This window comes from Chenopodium quinoa, unplaced genomic scaffold (genome assembly GCF_001683475.1).
Source record: "Chenopodium quinoa cultivar QQ74 unplaced genomic scaffold, ASM168347v1, whole genome shotgun sequence".
NCBI classification, from domain to species: Eukaryota; Viridiplantae; Streptophyta; class Magnoliopsida; order Caryophyllales; family Amaranthaceae; genus Chenopodium; species Chenopodium quinoa.
This window is the reverse complement of record NW_018744084.1, coordinates 1-16,400: the sequence shown is the minus strand read 5'-3', so window position 1 is coordinate 16,400 and position 16,400 is coordinate 1. Positions and strand designations below refer to the sequence as shown.

At 43.5% G+C, this 16,400-nt stretch overlaps 1 protein-coding gene across 1 annotated transcript; it reads right to left on the bottom strand.

Annotated features, from left to right (window-relative positions):
* Positions 1–13,606: 13,606 nt before the first annotated feature.
* LOC110691671 (shikimate O-hydroxycinnamoyltransferase-like) lies at positions 13,607–14,595 on the bottom strand. Its single transcript, XM_021868609.1, has one exon. The coding sequence runs from the start codon at positions 14,510–14,512 to the stop codon at positions 14,024–14,026; it is 489 nt and encodes a 162-aa protein (XP_021724301.1). The 5' UTR covers positions 14,513–14,595; the 3' UTR covers positions 13,607–14,023.
* Positions 14,596–16,400: the final 1,805 nt, after the last annotated feature.

Below are 16,400 nucleotides of genomic sequence, written 5' to 3'. Positions count from 1 at the left end.
GAGGAAAATCTGGACCGTCTTCACGGATGGGTCCTCCACCGTGAACGGTTCGGGGGCAGGGGTCGTCATCACCTCTCCCGAAGGCAAAACCTTCGAGTATGCACTAAAATTTTCATTCAAAGCCTCTAACAACGAGGCCGAATATGAAGCAGCCATTGCTGGCTTAGACCTGTGCATATCGTTGGAAGCCGAGCATGTCTACCTCAAGACAGATTCTCAGCTGGTCGCCAATCAGATCCGGGGGGAGTATGAGGCTAAAGAGCCTTCAATGGCAGCTTACCTCACAAGGATCAAATCGACAATTGCGAAGCTGAGATCTTTCGAAGTAGAGCTGATCCCAAGGGGTCAAAATGCTCAAGCGGACGCACTCTCCAAACTTGCAAGCTCAACTCTGACTGAGTTAAGCCGTTCTGTCTATGTGGAGGTGCGCCGAGAAAAGAGTGTAGCCGAAGCAATATCAATCTGCTGCGCTGCACTCGAGCCGAGCTGGATGGATGACATCCTGGCTTATAAACTCAGGGACGAGCTCCCCGAGGATAGGAATTCGGCCTCCAAGATAAAGCGGATCAGTTCACGATTCCTCGTCTTCGGCGGCCAACTCCTCAGAAAATCCTTCTCCGCTCCATTATTGAAATGCGTGGGTCTCAACGGATGCCGACTATATTCTCCGAGAGATTCACCTCGGCATCTGCGGAAACCACATAGGAGGGAGAACCTTAGCCCACAAAGCTCTCAGGGCAGGGTATTTTTGGCCTACAATGATCTCGGATGCAAAGAACATGGTCAGAAAAATGCGAGAAATGCCAAAAATTTGCACCGGTAATCCATCGGCCATGCCTAGATCTCCAGCCAATTCTTAATCCTCTTCCATTTTGCACAATGGGGTTGGATATTCTGGGACCCTTTCCCGAGGCCCCATACAAAAGAAAGTGGCTGATAGTCGGAATCGACTATTTCAGCAAATGGATTGAAGCGGAAGCTGCTTCAAGCATATCTGAGCAAACTGTCAGACAGTTCATCTGGCAGAACATAATAACTCGGTTCGGCATCCCAAAAGTTTTTTGTGTTCGACCACGGCAGACAGTTTGACAACCTGCCCTTGCGCCGATACACTGATCAATTCGGGATAAAATTGGCTTACTCCGCGGTTTGCCACCCTCAGAGTAATGGCCAAGCCGAAGCCGCAAATAAACAGATCCTTAACGCTCTCAGAAAAAGAGTTAAGAGGATCAAAAGTCCAAGTGGGTAGAGGAACTTCCGGGAACCCTCTGGTCACTCCGGACAACCGAGAAGGAGGCAACGGGCATTCACCTTTTCAGCTGGTGTATGGATCCGAAGCAGTGCTTCCAGTGGAAGTGGGCTCAGAAAGCCTACGAGTGAATCTCTTCTCAGCCGAGGAAAATGAGCAGCTCATGAAAGAGTCCCTCGACTTCCTTGACGAGATTAGAGATCTAGCCCGAAAAGGATGGCTGCACACAAGCTCAGAATGAGCAAGTCCTACAACCGAAGAGTCTATCAACGACCTCTCAGAGTTGGGGAATTTAGTTTTGAGGAATGCTGCAGCTGTTCAAAAAAGTCGCATTCATGGCAAACTCTCAGCATCTTGGAGGGACCTTATGAAATTTATCAAGAGCTTCAGCCCTGGTACCTTCAGACTCAAAACAAATGGATGGCACCGAGCTGAAAAAAACCATTGGAATGCCGATTGTGCTCAAAAAATACTATGTGTAAATCCTTCGGATAGTACAATCTATGTAAAGTACACTGATTTGTTTATAAAAAGGCCATCGAGCCAGTATTCATTCAGATTGCGTGTATTCTTTAAGTCTTTATGCTTTCTACGGTTTTTCAAAAATTCAAGGTTTCATTCGGCGCTGTCCGGAGGTATTGCATAATGATGCCTTGTACCTCGGCAAGCCGTAAAACCTGCCAAAAAAAGATACAAGCCCGAAGTATTGCATAGTGATGCCTTGTACTTCGGAGAATCTGTTCCTTTGGGCAAAAAAGGCCATAGACTTATCCGAAACATAGCCTAAAAAATAGGAACTGATAAAGCCCCGAAGTATTGCATAGTGATGCCTTGTACTTCGGATGAATCAGTTCCGGGTGGTAGTTGCAACTCTGAAGTATTGCATGATGATGCCTCGTACTTCAGATAAACTGCTGCCCCGGCATGGTGTTTCGGATAGTTGTTCCCTTGGATGAATTGAAGAAAGTGTCACAAGAGTACCATCTCTAGAGTGAAAACTCTCAGGTGGGAAATCAGTACTTTAAAAAACAGATGTAGAAAATAAAGCAAAGTGTTCAAAGATCCTCGGCTTAGCCGAGAAAAATTATCAGCCATTCCAGAATTCAGAAGACCTCATCTTCAGATTTCTGGGGGGCAGAGGGAAATAGAGAAATGGCACAACTGATCTAATACCCTTCAGCTCAGCCGAAGTTTGATACTTATGTCAGTTTTTCACAAGTTGAAAACATCCGAGTACAAACGGCAAAAAAGAAGTCTCAGCAGAAATGATTCTCGCTAGCCGAAGTTCTGCACTTAGCAAATATTTGAAAGATCATTCAAAGAAAGCAGTAAAGTGCGAAGACTGGTAAAGCGAAGAAAAAAAAATACACAAGAAAGCTGAGAAAGTGAACTTCTTTGAAATAAAAATGTTGAATTACAAAAATAGTCGGCAGCCGCCCACAAGCGGAAAGTAACAGCTGCCGAAATACGTACAGGCAAAATAAAAATATAATAAGCTGTTGTACGATAAGGCAAGCTGAAGCAAAAAAAAACAAAAGGCAAAAATTCAGAAAGCGGCAAGTCTAAAGTTGAGCGCATGATGAACCGCAAGATTCTGAAGACGACTGCCCGAGTTCCTATGCTTCAGCCTGAGGATCAGACTGATCAGCTTCATTGGGCCCAATGGTGGTCTCAGCTCCAGCAGCAGAAGAAGCAGGCTTTGCACTTTGCCGAGCCTCCCTTTCCCTCTGCTCAGCCTCCAACTCCATCCTCTCAGCTTCTTCCTCGGCTTCCTCAGCCTTAAGGATTTCAGCTTCGATTGGAGTGGCATACTTCATGTGAGGGTCTTCGGGATCTTGGACCCATTCAGCACATTTGGACCAGTCCAGCTTCGGCTCAGCATGAAGGCAGACCCTTCGGCACACTCTGAACCCGTTTCTAAAACCCATTTCATACTCTTCTTGGGTATAGATACGGACTTTGAGTAGAGCCTCAGCATCGCCAACTTCTTCTTCGTCTCCTCCAAGTCTTCCTCGGATCTCTTCAGCTCATCGACGAGCTTGGAGGAGGAGCCTTTCAGCTCGGTAAACTCTTGCTGAACCTGGGAAGCCTCGGCCTGAACTTGGACCATTTCTTCCTTCTTGGCAGTGAGCTGATCCTCAGCCTCTTGTAGCTTAGCTCTTTGAGCTTCAGCAGCAGCAGCAGCCCTTGAGAGTTGGACATCCCTAGCTTGGAGCATCTCTTCAGCAGCATTCTGCTGGCTTCAAGAGATTCTAGCTGATGCTGCACTTCAGCCTGTGCAGCAGCTCCTTGGATTCGGCTCTCGATAGCAGCCTTGAACTTGGAGATGTCCACCCCCAGGTGCTCTTGGAGGAATTTTTCCCCTTCCATCAGTGGGCGGAAAAACTTCCTTCTCCATAGCGTCGCAGAAGGTCTGGAGGGCTTCAGCAAGCCTTTTTCTCGTACTCCTCAGCCTTCTGCTGCTTCTCTTCAGCTGCTGCCTGCTTCAGCTTAGCAAGCTTTAGCTCTTCCTCGGCTACCCTTTGATCGTGCTCGGCAGCGTCCACCCTATCTTGTAGGGAATCTATCAGCTCTACAGTGAGAGTCTGATTGTGCACGAACTGAAAACAGGGGCACAAGTTAAAAAAGTAAAAAATAATAGCTGAAAGGTTGAGTTCAGAAAGAAATCAAGGCAAGGAGAATTACCTGCATCATCAGCAGTTGGTTGGACCTGGCAGGGTCAGGAACTGATCTGCTGGATTCGCCCATCCCAGCAGTGGCCTTCAGCGACCAAATCCTTGCCCTATCTACTTCGGACAGGCCAGCAAAATCGCCGAAGTAGGCTGCAGCACCTTCTCGGTTCTGACCCCATATGAGGTCCCAGATGTGGTCTGGGACTGGAATTCGGGGGGCCGAGAAACCCATTTCTCCAGACTGCAGCGTCTGGAAGGAAGGGAAGGATGACGATGGAGCCTCTTTAGCTTTGGGTGGCTCAACGTCCTCCTCCTTCTCAGAAGAGTCAATTATTGTGACCTCTTCTTCTTCAGGTGTGAGGACGAAGGCCCCAACCTCTCTGGCAATGTCCGCCGTGAAACCCTCAGCACTGGGCATCACGGCGTCTCCATCCTTGTCCTCGGCGGCACTCTCTCGAGCTTCTTCAGAACCTCTCCCTTAGGTTTGGGAGTTCTCTGATCCACCTCCATCTCGGGGGTGGCGGAGAGGCCCTTGGGGGTGATTGAGGCGGTGGCCGGGGAACCCTCGGCGATCCATTGCCTTCCTCGGGTTCCCTTATTTCAACGCCGATGGTCATCGGCCTCCGCTGAAAGTCATGCGGGCCGATGATGGCCATTCTTCGGCGCCTCTTCTGAAGCGGCTGCTCGTCCATACCCGAGTCTGAAGACTCTTCTTGTACTTGGTCTTCGGGACGAACAGGGGCTTTCCCTTCCCTGTGTCTGCTGCTCTCTTCAGACTGTAAAGGGCAGGCAGGGGGAAGAATGTGAGTAAAAAAAAAAAAAAAAAAAAAAAAAGAAGAAGACAAAGTTAAGTCTAAAGGCTCACCGAGGTCTTCAGCAAAGCCTCGTCTTCTTCAGCTGCCCTAGCCGCAGCTTCTTCAGCAACTCTGGAGGACCCTTCTCCACCTTCACAAGCTTCAATAACCCGTGCAACCTCTTCGGCTGTACGGGCAGCTTCAGCTTCTTCTTCCAGCAGCTGAAACAAGGGATCTCTCTTCTTCCACCAAGGCTTCTGCCTCTGATACAGAGCAACAGCCTCAATTTGGAAGTGGGAAGAGTCTAGGTGAACCTCTCGGCGCCTTGGTTCAGTGATAGGGGGAGCCCGATCAGTTACGACTCGTTCTCGGTTGACGCCAAGGCGAGCGTAATCAATGCCGACGTTGGTCTCGTCCCGTTCTGAAAAAGAAAAGGGGAGAAGTCAATTCAGTTAGTTCGGCACATCACAAGAAAGCAAAATGAAAGAAGAAAAGAGATAATTAAAAGGCCTCGGCCCCAGCCGAAGAAGATTACCATCCCTAAACTTTCGGCTGAGGCCGACAGCTGCCAGCATATTCTCTTGGAAAACATAGTGCGTATCGGGGAGCCAAGTCTCCGGGATATGCTGCATTCGGCCGCTGCCTCCCCGGTTCGGCAGCTTGCCGAAGATGTTCTGCTGATTAAGGTTCGGGTCTGGCCCGCTATCTTCGGGAGGACCTAAACTTCCCATATCAGGATCCGGCTCGGCAAGATACCGGGGAGCGCTGAAAACGTAAGGTGGCTCGGCTCCGTGGGTGCCCTAACCCAAATCCATTGACCTCTCCAGTCCTTGTCTGAAGAGTCGTTCGGCCACATGGTTAGGAACGGGGGCCGAGACTCAATCCGATACCACCCAGAGCCATGGCATCCGTGCCCACTTTGAATGTTTGGCACTAGCCGATGGAGCCTTTTGAAGCAATGCAGGTTCGGCACGTACCTGAAGAATTTGCAGACCCATAAGTACGTCATTACCCTTCGGATGCTGGTGGGGGTCAGCTGGCACAGGGAAATGTTGTAATGGATCAGCAAGTCTCGGACGAAAACGTCCAAAGGGAACCTCAGCCCATACTGAAGCTGTCTCGTGTACACCCCCACATACCCCGGGGGTGGACGATGGATTCTATCGGATGCTGAGGGCATTCGGCACCAATATCCATCAGCTTCAAAAATGCCGTAGTGCAACTCAATTTGCTCGGCAAATCGATATTGATCGGCGTTCTCTACCCACCATGAGTAGGGGCGGTTCTTTATCATGGCCGAAGCTACTTCGGCATCCTCCCACTCTGAAAACCCTGGGAGGATATCCCAAAGGACAGCGGGAACTTCATCATCCCGTCCTGAAGCGCTCACCCCCTCAGCCCTCTGAGGAGGAGCCGAAGAAATGGGAGTCGCCCTAACCCCTTCAGCAGGGTCAGACTCTGTCCTTCGTCCATTCCAGGTCCCAATCCTGTCCCTGGGATCGGGGATTAGCCTTGCTCTTCTTGGAGCACGGGCTCCACCTCTAACTCCCCTCACCATTGACGAATTTCGAAGGAAAAAGTCGAAAAAGGGGAAAGAGTGCAAAGTCGAAGAAAAATGAAATAAAATCAAAGGAATTTACCTTGATCTGAAGCAAAAGTCGCCGATTTACGAATTGGTAGTGACAAGTCTCAGCTTCTAAGCTTAATGCTCGGGGAATTTGCGAAGTTTTGATGCGGGCTCTTGAGCGTTCTTGAGAATTCTGGGTTTGTGTTGATGAATGAGTGGGGAGAGAAGACGCGCCTCTATTTATATCTCCAGAAATGGGAATTCAAGGAGTCTGCGTTTCAATTTCTCTCAAGCACCCCACTAAGTAACCGTTAAACACACGACCTTGCAGTTAAATCGCCCACTACCCGTCCAACTTCCGCAATTATCCACATTAACTGTTGTTATCTCATTAATCATGGGTTAATTACGGTTTAAATTCACATTTTTGGATTAACAAATCATTCACTTCCCTCCTTTTCTGATTAAATCAAACCCGACCCGTCATCCTTCCAAATCGGGTCTGGGGGGCAAGTTGTTTGGGTCCAATTTAGTCCAATTGGGCCTGGTCACTGAATGATCCAATTAAAAGCCCAAGGTTAAGGTTCAACTCTCCAAATGTGCTAAAGTCAAAAATCAACATCCTCAAAGCCATGTCAAGGTCAGTCAACGGCCCAATCAGCTTGGCCCAGCCCAACTGACTTCCGGGCCCAATCCGCCTCCTTCATTAGCCAAGGTATAAAAGCCAACAATTTGGTCAATTCTTGGTAAGACAATAAAGCCTCAAGCAACTAAACTCTTGCACAGCTTTCTCTCTCTAATATACTGACTTAAGCATCGGAGGGGCCTTCCTCGGCGTCCCCCCCGAGGCTAGTTTACGTGTATTTGTTGTGCAGGAAACCCTCGGCTCCTGCGTCGTTCGGACCGAGACCAAGTTCCCTCATCTTCCGAGATTCGATTGTTTTCATCCGAAACAAATGATATCTAAGGCTCCGTACGTCACGCGATAGTCATTGTCCATGAGTGTTCCAGTATGAACATAGATATTTCATTTCCCAATATTTGTGAAACTTACTTAAAAGTCAAGTGGTGCAATAATTAAAAAAACGAAAAAAGTATATAAAATGATTAAAATTGTAACAATGACATATGCTCTATTTGCCTATTTGGTGTTTAAAAGTTAAATCAAAGTAAATTACGTAAATAGTGTACAAAGTGGAGTTCGAGAAGCTAGATGCCAAGTTCTAAAGTTGATAGAGCCATAGATGTGACAAGTTATATCATTAAATAAGTTCAGTTATAAGCTGGAAATGTTAAGTTGCATTCATTAAGTGGAACTCGGATTACATTCAAACTGATTGAATTGAAACTCTTTCATGATTGATTTATACAGTGTTACATATATGAGATTTATCTTGAAAATGAAGTGTATAAATTGATCCTTGCAATATTGTGAAATTTGAGTGATCTACTTTATTATTTGAGCATTTTAATTATGGGGACTACTAAATTTATCTACTTGTTAATTTACTTTTGCCTACTAAAATTTTGACCACTAGTTACGGATACATGGTTAATTATATTCATGTCGATTAGAATACATTTAGTTTTCCTCTAAAAAAAATACATTTAACATTATGTTTAAAATTTTGTTGTGCGACAGCGGAAGCAAAGGTCGAAACAAACAAGAAAACAATAAAGAAATTCAATGCAAACAATAAGAACAACACCAAGAATTTACGTGGTTCACTATCGATGTGATAGCTACGTCCACGGGCACCGAGATCGAATGATTTCACTATAAACTGCAAAGATTACAAAGATGATTCTTGTATTTCTCAAGAACGGCTCTCACTCTGTCTCTCTTCACCCTAATACTGATATTAGGGAGGTTTTATATTAATCCCTAATTAAAAGATACTTGGGCAAAAAGATAATAAAATAAGATAACCTAAAACCGCAAAATCCGCGTTCCGTATTTTTCCTTCTCCGCCCGGTCAGACCGGGCAAGGTCTGCCCGATCGGGCGCGAGAAGAAAACTCCATACGAATGCTTCAACGTATCCAACCCCCACCGCCCGTCAGACCGGGCAAGGTCTGCCCGATCGGGCGAAGGCTCGCCCGGTCGGGCGAAGGCTCGCCCGGTCGGGCGCGAGAGCAGCTTCTTCAACGAATTTGCCAGGCACCTCTTCTTCTTCCGCCCGGTCAGACCGGGCAATGTCCGCCCGATCGGGCGGACAAAGCTACGAAGTACGAGTCACCTAATATACTTATCAACAATCTCCACCTTGACGAGAACTCGTAGTCAGCAAACAACCCCATCAAGACATAGTGAAAAAACATCTCAAGCCAAACCCGATGCAGGACTCATGCATAAGCCATACATCCCGATAAGTCTTCAACCAAGACCCATCACATACTCGTCTCCAAGTATAACAACTCATAATGCTCCACCTGCATCACAAGCCCCGGGCAAGCTCCACCTTAATGCCAACACACCTACACCAGGAGCTCCCCAACTTCGCCCCTCAGGGCCTACTACATCACGTAGTAATCAATATTTAGCAAGTCTAAGCAATGTTTAAACTTGCTAAACGGAACAGGCTTAGTGGAGAAATCAGCCGGGTTGTCAGCAGTCCCAATCTTCTTCACCTTAATCCTCTTGTCAGTACGTAAGAAATGATACCTGACATCAATGTGCTTCGTCCGATCATGGTGTACTTGATCTTTAGCTAAGCAAATCGCACTTAGACTATCACAATACACTGTAGCAAAATCCTGTGCAATACCCAGTTCACCTACTAGGCCTTTGAGCCGAATAGACTCCTTAGCTGCAGAAGTTAGAGCCATATACTCAGCTTCAGTAGTTGACAACGTAACTGATGACTGCAATGTAGACTTCCAACTAACCACAGAACCACCCAAAGTGAACACATAACCAGTCACAGACCTCCTGGTATCCACATCAGCTGCATAATCAGAATCACTGTACCCAGTGACCAAGCATTCCTTACCATTCCCGTACACAAGACCAATATCAGCTGTCCCTCTCAGGTAGCGAAAAATCCTTTTCACCCCTTGCCAGTGTTCCCTCCCAGGTCGAGCCATAAACCTGCTTACAACACTAACAGCATGCGCAATATCCGGCCTAGTACAGACCATAGCATACATCAAACAACCAACCGCGTTTGCATATGGAACTCTAGACATATAAGACAACTCCTCCTCTGATTGAGGTGACATAGACAAAGACAACTTACAACTAACAGTAGTTGGCGTACTTATAGGCTTCGATTTTTCCATCCCAAAACGAGACAAAATCTTTTCAATGTAGCTTTTCTGAGTCAAGAAAAGCTTACCTCTAGCCCGATCCCTGTAGATCTCCATACCCAAAATCTTCCTAGCTGCACCCAAGTCTTTCATGTCAAACTCCGAGTTAAGCATCTCCTTTAATCTAGCAATATCAGTCTTTGTGGCAACCAACAATCAACATATAACATCATGAACCATTATCCAGCTTACTATGATACACACAGCAATCATATGAATTCCTGTCAAAACCTTGTGGAATCAAACCTTTTTTACCACTGTCGGGGGATTGCTTAAGTCCATACAATGACTTTAGCAATCTGCAGGCATAGTGTTCCTTTCCAGGAGCTTCGAATCCTTCGGGCTGCTTCATCAGAATCTCCTCCTCCAAATCGCCATGAAGGAAGCCGTTTTAACATCCAACTGCTCCAGCTCAAGATCAAAATGTGCTACAATTGACAATAACACACGGATAGAAGTATGTCGAACCACAGGTGAGAAATATCTCAACAAAGTCAACCCCTTCTACCTGACTGAACCCCTTAGCAACTAGCCTAGCCTTAAAACGTATTTGCTCAGTTTCCGACAACCCTTCTTTCTTCTTGTAAATCCATTTACAACCCACAAGCTTCCTCCCTTCCGGTACTTTTACCAGTTCCCACACTCTGTTCTTGTAAAGGGACTGCATCTCTTCACCCATTGCGGCAAGCCATTGCGCAGACTCACTACAACTAATTGCTTGTTTATATGTGGCAGGTTCAAATGACTCTACATCATCAGCTACACTCAATGCATAACCTGTCATCGCATCAACACAACAATTTCTTCCCTCCATCTCTTCAATCAATCTAACAGGCTTCTTGATAACTCGTTTAGGCATCTCAAGAATGGTGTCAGGTTGACTAGATGACCCCTGATTAGATTGCTCCACCTCATCCCCAGAGTTAGAATGAGTAGGAGTAATCTCAGGTTCAGGAGTACCCGGCACTGGAACATCAGCATCATCATCAATATATTGTACCCGAGGTAAATCAGCAATGGTAGACTGATGTACCTCAAGTACCCCATCTGTCTGTAATAAATTGTCTCCTTCCCTTCTCAAATCTGAAATCTCTGCATTTTTAATTGAATACATGGTGTTTTCATCGAAAGTAACATCCCTACTAAGAATGACCCGACCCTCCGAAGGTGAAAAAAATTCTAAACCCCTTCACACCATCCCCGTACCCAACAAAACACCCCTTCTTGGCTCGTGGATCCAGCTTACCCTCAATAACATGATAATAAGCAACACAACCAAAAATCTTCAAATTCGAAAAATTAGGCAACTTACCACTCCAGATCTCAAACGGAATCTTGGAATCAATTCCAGAATGAGGACCCCTATTAATGACATAACAAGCTGTTAACACAGCTTCACTCCAGTACCTCCTCCCAAGCCCTGCATTGGAGAGCATGCATCGGACTCTCTCTAGCAGTGTCTGATTAACCCGTTCTGCTACACCGTTCTGCTGTGGTGTCTTCCTGACAGTATGATGCCGACCTATACCCTCATCTGCACAGAACTGATTAAACTCGTCTTTGCAAAACTCTAGCCCATTGTCCGTTCGTAGCTTCTTGATCTTCCTTCCTTGTCGATTTTCCACCAAAGCTTTCCATTGCTTGAAAACTTTGAAGGCCTCATCCTTTGACTTAAGCAACCTAAGCCATGTGTATCGGGACTTGTCATCAACAAATGACACAAAATAGTGGTAACCTCCCATACCTTCAACTCTAGATGGACCCCAGCAATCTGAATGGATGTAATCGAGCACTGCATCAGTAATGTGAGCACCCTTGCTGAACTTTGACCTGTGTTTCTTACCAAACACACAATGCTCACAAAATTCAAGGTTGGCAACCTTGACCCCGGATAGAAGACCCCTCTTGGACAATAGCTGCATCCCCTTCTCCCCCATATGACCAAGCCTCATGTGCCAAATCTTAGTCATCTCCTGGTGAGATACAGATGCGCAAACCGCAGAACTAGGCAGTGTAACACCCTCAAAAACATAGAGGGTGTTCCTTTTGATACCCTTAAGTACCAACTCAGAACCTCTGAAAATACACAACTCCCCATCTGAAAACACACCATTGTACCCCAATTCATCCAGGGTACCCAATGAAATCAGATTCTTTCCTAAAGCAGGAACATGCCGTACATTAGTCAAAGTTAACCTCCGCCCATCAACAGTCCTCAACCTCATGGAACCAATACCTGTGACCTTACATGGAGCATTGTTACCGACTATAACCATACCCCCATTGCGAGGTTCATATGTATCAAACCAATCTCGACGTGGACACATATGGAACGAACACCCCGAATCTAGAACCCAGTTATCAGATAAATCATCAGACCTAGCAGAACTGACTAATGCTAAATCTTCCTCTGAATTATAGCTCTCATTCGGTTTCTCTTCAACTACAGCAGCCTGGGACTTGTTTTTCCTCACCGGACAATTATTCCTAAAGTGACCCGGTTCTTTACAGTAATAACATGTTTTAGTAGTAGTTTTACTAGATCCATCCTTGCCGTTTCCAGCACCCGACCCAGCATTGTTCCCCTTGTTAAACCCCTTATTCTTTTTAGACTTTCCGGACTTAACAAATAACCCACTACCATTATCCCCATTATCACTCGTAGCTTTCATTCTGAGTTCCCTAGTATGAAGTGCTGCCTTCACTTCTTCTAAGGTTATAGAATCCTTACCAACAACAAAAGACTCTACAAAATTCTCAAAGCTAGACGGTAGAGATACAAGTAAAATCAACGCAGCATCCTCATCATCAATTTTAACATCTAAATTACGTAAATCAAGCAAAATAGAGTTAAGTTTTTCTAGATGTTCCCGTAAGGAAGTACCTGACTGCATCCGGAGGCTAAACAACCGCTGTTTCAGTAATAATTTGTTGGTCAACGACTTAGTCATATACAATGACTCCAGCTTCAGCCACAATCCAGCCGCCGTTTCCTGATCAGCAACCTCCGTGATGATTTGATCATCAAGACTAAGTAATATGGTAGAGTGTGCCTTCTCTTCCATAACTTCTAACTGCGAGTCAGTCGGTCCGTCTCCTGACTCCGAAGTAGTACTCTTTGGAGCCAACGGACGCCATATCTGCTGTTGTTTTAACAGAGCCTTCATCTTAATTTGCCATAGCCCGAAACTATTTTTCCCGGTAAACTTCTCAATTCTTATTGTTGAATCTCCTGCCATTGTTATCTTCAAGAAACTCTCCAAGGATTGAACCTGAGCTCTTGATACCAATTGTTGTGCGACAGCGGAAGCAAAGGTCGAAAACAAACAAGAAAACAATAAAGAAATTCAATGCAAACAATAAGAACAACACCAAGAATTTACGTGGTTCACTATCGATGTGATAGCTACGTCCACGGGCACCGAGATCGAATGATTTCACTATAAACTGCAAAGATTACAAAGATGATTCTTGTATTTCTCAAGAACGGCTCTCACTCTGTCTCTCTTCACCCTAATACTGATATTAGGGAGGTTTTATATTAATCCCTAATTAAAAGATACTTGGGCAAAAAGATAATAAAATAAGATAACCTAAAACCGCAAAATCCGCGTTCCGTATTTTTCCTTCTCCGCCCGGTCAGACCGGGCAAGGTCTGCCCGATCGGGCGCGAGAAGAAAACTCCATACGAATGCTTCAACGTATCCAACCCCCACCGCCCTGTCAGACCGGGCAAGGTCTGCCCGATCGGGCGAAGGCTCGCCCGGTCGGGCGAAGGCTCGCCCGGTCGGGCGCGAGAGCAGCTTCTTCAACGAATTTGCCAGGCACCTCTTCTTCTTCCGCCCGGTCAGACCGGGCAATGTCCGCCCGATCGGGCGGACAAAGCTACGAAGTACGAGTCACCTAATATACTTATCAACAATTATGACCACTAATTTTTACTAATATGTTCTAAGATGGTAAAAGGTTTTCCTCTAATAATACAGGTTTAAATTTTTTTAGCAAAGAAAAAAAAAAAAAAAAAAAAAGGAACGTTGTTAAATAGATTTGATATTTAATCTCGGTCAACTAGCACTGTATTTCATTATATACTTATGAGTTATGACTTACTTCAAAATACTCACTAACTACTATCTAGCTCATCATGCTTTTATTTGGACATGAAGTTTTAAGGATTAGTAGAGACTAGATCTATCACTTAAGACCAAACTTTCTTAGCTAATTATATTTTTAAAATGTAATTATCTCAAACCTAATCTAAATTTAAAAAAAAAAAATCAAGTCAACGTACATATAGTATATATCTACCAATAAAAACAAGCGTTAATTCACATTTCATTCAACTTCTAAAATAATATTTAAATAAAAAAAAATAAAAAAAAAAATCATCAAACGTAACAAAAAAAAGTACATAACAATAGGTCATACGATATTTACAAAAGAAAGTACGTAACGTAACGTACCTGAACAATACAAAGAGGGTGACCTTCCACTCCCAAGGTAGCATCAAGTTCCTTGGTTAAAAGTTCCTCAAATGCTGGATTAGGGTAAACCAAATCACCAAGTTCATCCAAAGTATACTCACAACTAGCTACCACAAACCCAATCCCTGCATTTTTGCAATCAACCTCAATTCGACCGGTCTCGGTATTAACCTTAATCCTTCCCGGTAAGAAATAATATGGCACTAGCAACTTTTGTAACGCGTTCTTAAGCTTTTCGAACACAATTTTTGGAGGGAATTCAGGGTTTGGATTAAAGAAATGTATGGTTTGAACATCAAAGTTAAGGACTTGATCAATGTTGGATAAAAACATGTTTTTTTGTTCATTTTCTTGGGGTGAATAAATTAAACATGAATCTTGGATGGTGACTTTAAGGTGTTGAGGTAAATGTGGAGGAGCTTGGTATACGGTTCCCATAATATTAGCAAATTAAAGTATGTTATTTTTTTAGGTTTTTGTTGTTGTTTTGATGTGTATGTGTTGATATATATAGATGTAAAGTAGATAGGAAGGTCATGTAAATTCTTGAAGCAAATTAATGTGCAAGCTGTTTTTGTACTGGTCTTGAATGGACTTTTCACTGTCAAAACTCTCTTACAAATTAAACATAATTGAGATAGATGGAGTAATTGATGATAATTAAATATATAATTTCGTAATAGTTAAAATTGAGTGATTAATTAATACTTAAATAAAGACATTAAAAATCAATATAGAGCGTTATCAATCGTAAAAGTCAAAATAGTAAAATACTACAATTAATTATGAAACTTATACAAACACATACTCATAAATAATCATGAACCAAACTTATTTGGAGTATTCACCTTGTAAATTTAAGGTCACAAGGTTGAATCCTCCTAAATGTAATAGGGAGTACATGAAGGTGAGGATTATTCCTACCCCACCCCTCTCACTTTCAAGTGTTTGACCCGTAAATTAAACCCCCATGGTTAAGATCTAATCAATACTCCTTAATCCTTTACCTTAAAAATAAAACTTCATAAATCATGAATTCATGATAGTGATGGTGATGGTGATCCATACACTTTATCGTAACTCTTTAGTATAAGTAGTTACGTACAAGCATAAGTAGTTACGTACAAGCTAAGTAGGTGGGTAGTAGTGGAGACTTTAAGATGGGCATAAATGTCTTCACTCCAATCACTTAGGTTATTGTCCGGGAGGTTATAGCCATTGTTTCATCCTGATGACCCAGCATTATGATAATGTACGTAAGGTTTTTTTTTTTCCTAAAAGAAAATTGAAATTATAGTCTTTAATGCTATAAAAAAAATTCAAATAAATATTAATTACACTTCTTCTTCTTTATGGTACTGTATTAATGTATGATGATTTTTTCCTAAAAGAAGATTGAAATTTTAGTCTGGCTTTAAGGCTATATAAAGAATAAATAAATATTCTTTACACTACTTCTTCTTCTTCTTTCTTCTTCTTCTTCTTCTTCTTCTTCTTCTTCTCTTCTTCTTCTTCTTCTTCTTCTTCTTCTATTATTATTATTATTATTATTATTATTATTAGTATTTCGTGTTCATCTATATCAAATTAAAACATCAAAACAATACTCAAAATTCTAAACGTAAAATCACTAGTAATTAATTTGTCAAATTCTGATATTTAGAAAGCACTCGTATTTTAATTAGGTTATTGGTACAGACACTCCCTCCGCCTCTTTAAGATAGTTCAATGTATCTTTTTAGGGTGTTTGTTTGAGTTTGTCACATGCCTCTTTGATAGGCCGTCGTCGAGCCTACCAAAGATAATAATTCCTATCTTGGTCTCACTAACAATAGTAAGGGTAGAAAGGGTCGAACCCAAGAGAGGCGTTGAATCAACCACCGAGTACTACCGTTTAAATAAGCTAAATGAATTCTAAATTGGGTTGGTTTTGAGTAACTTCTTCTAATTCAATTCAACTAAAACTAAGAGGAGATTAACAATATTAAGAGGAATCTAGGGCTTGGGTTATACCACTCAATTTCATCACAAATCACAATTAGCATGCTACAATCAAGGTGAATTAATGGGACAAATTAAGGGAAGTCATCTAAAGCACCCAACTACTCTCTCAAGCTAGAGGGATTACTTGAATCGTGAATACAACCTACTCTCGTGGTTACATAGCATAAAACAAGTGTTAAAGCATAATCACGATGACATAAACATTCCCTTGACCGGTAATCCCTATTCTCATGACATTTCGGGTCAATTAAGCATAAGGGAGCTAACTCAAGTTCATCTCTCGATCCTTCGTTGAGAAAGCTTGGATAAATAGTTCTAGCAA

What these genes read in the sequence shown, in the direction of transcription:
- LOC110691671 (XM_021868609.1), bottom strand. Translation starts at nt 14,512, where the DNA reads ATGGGAACCGTATACCAAGCTCCTCCACATTTACCTCAACACCTTAAA.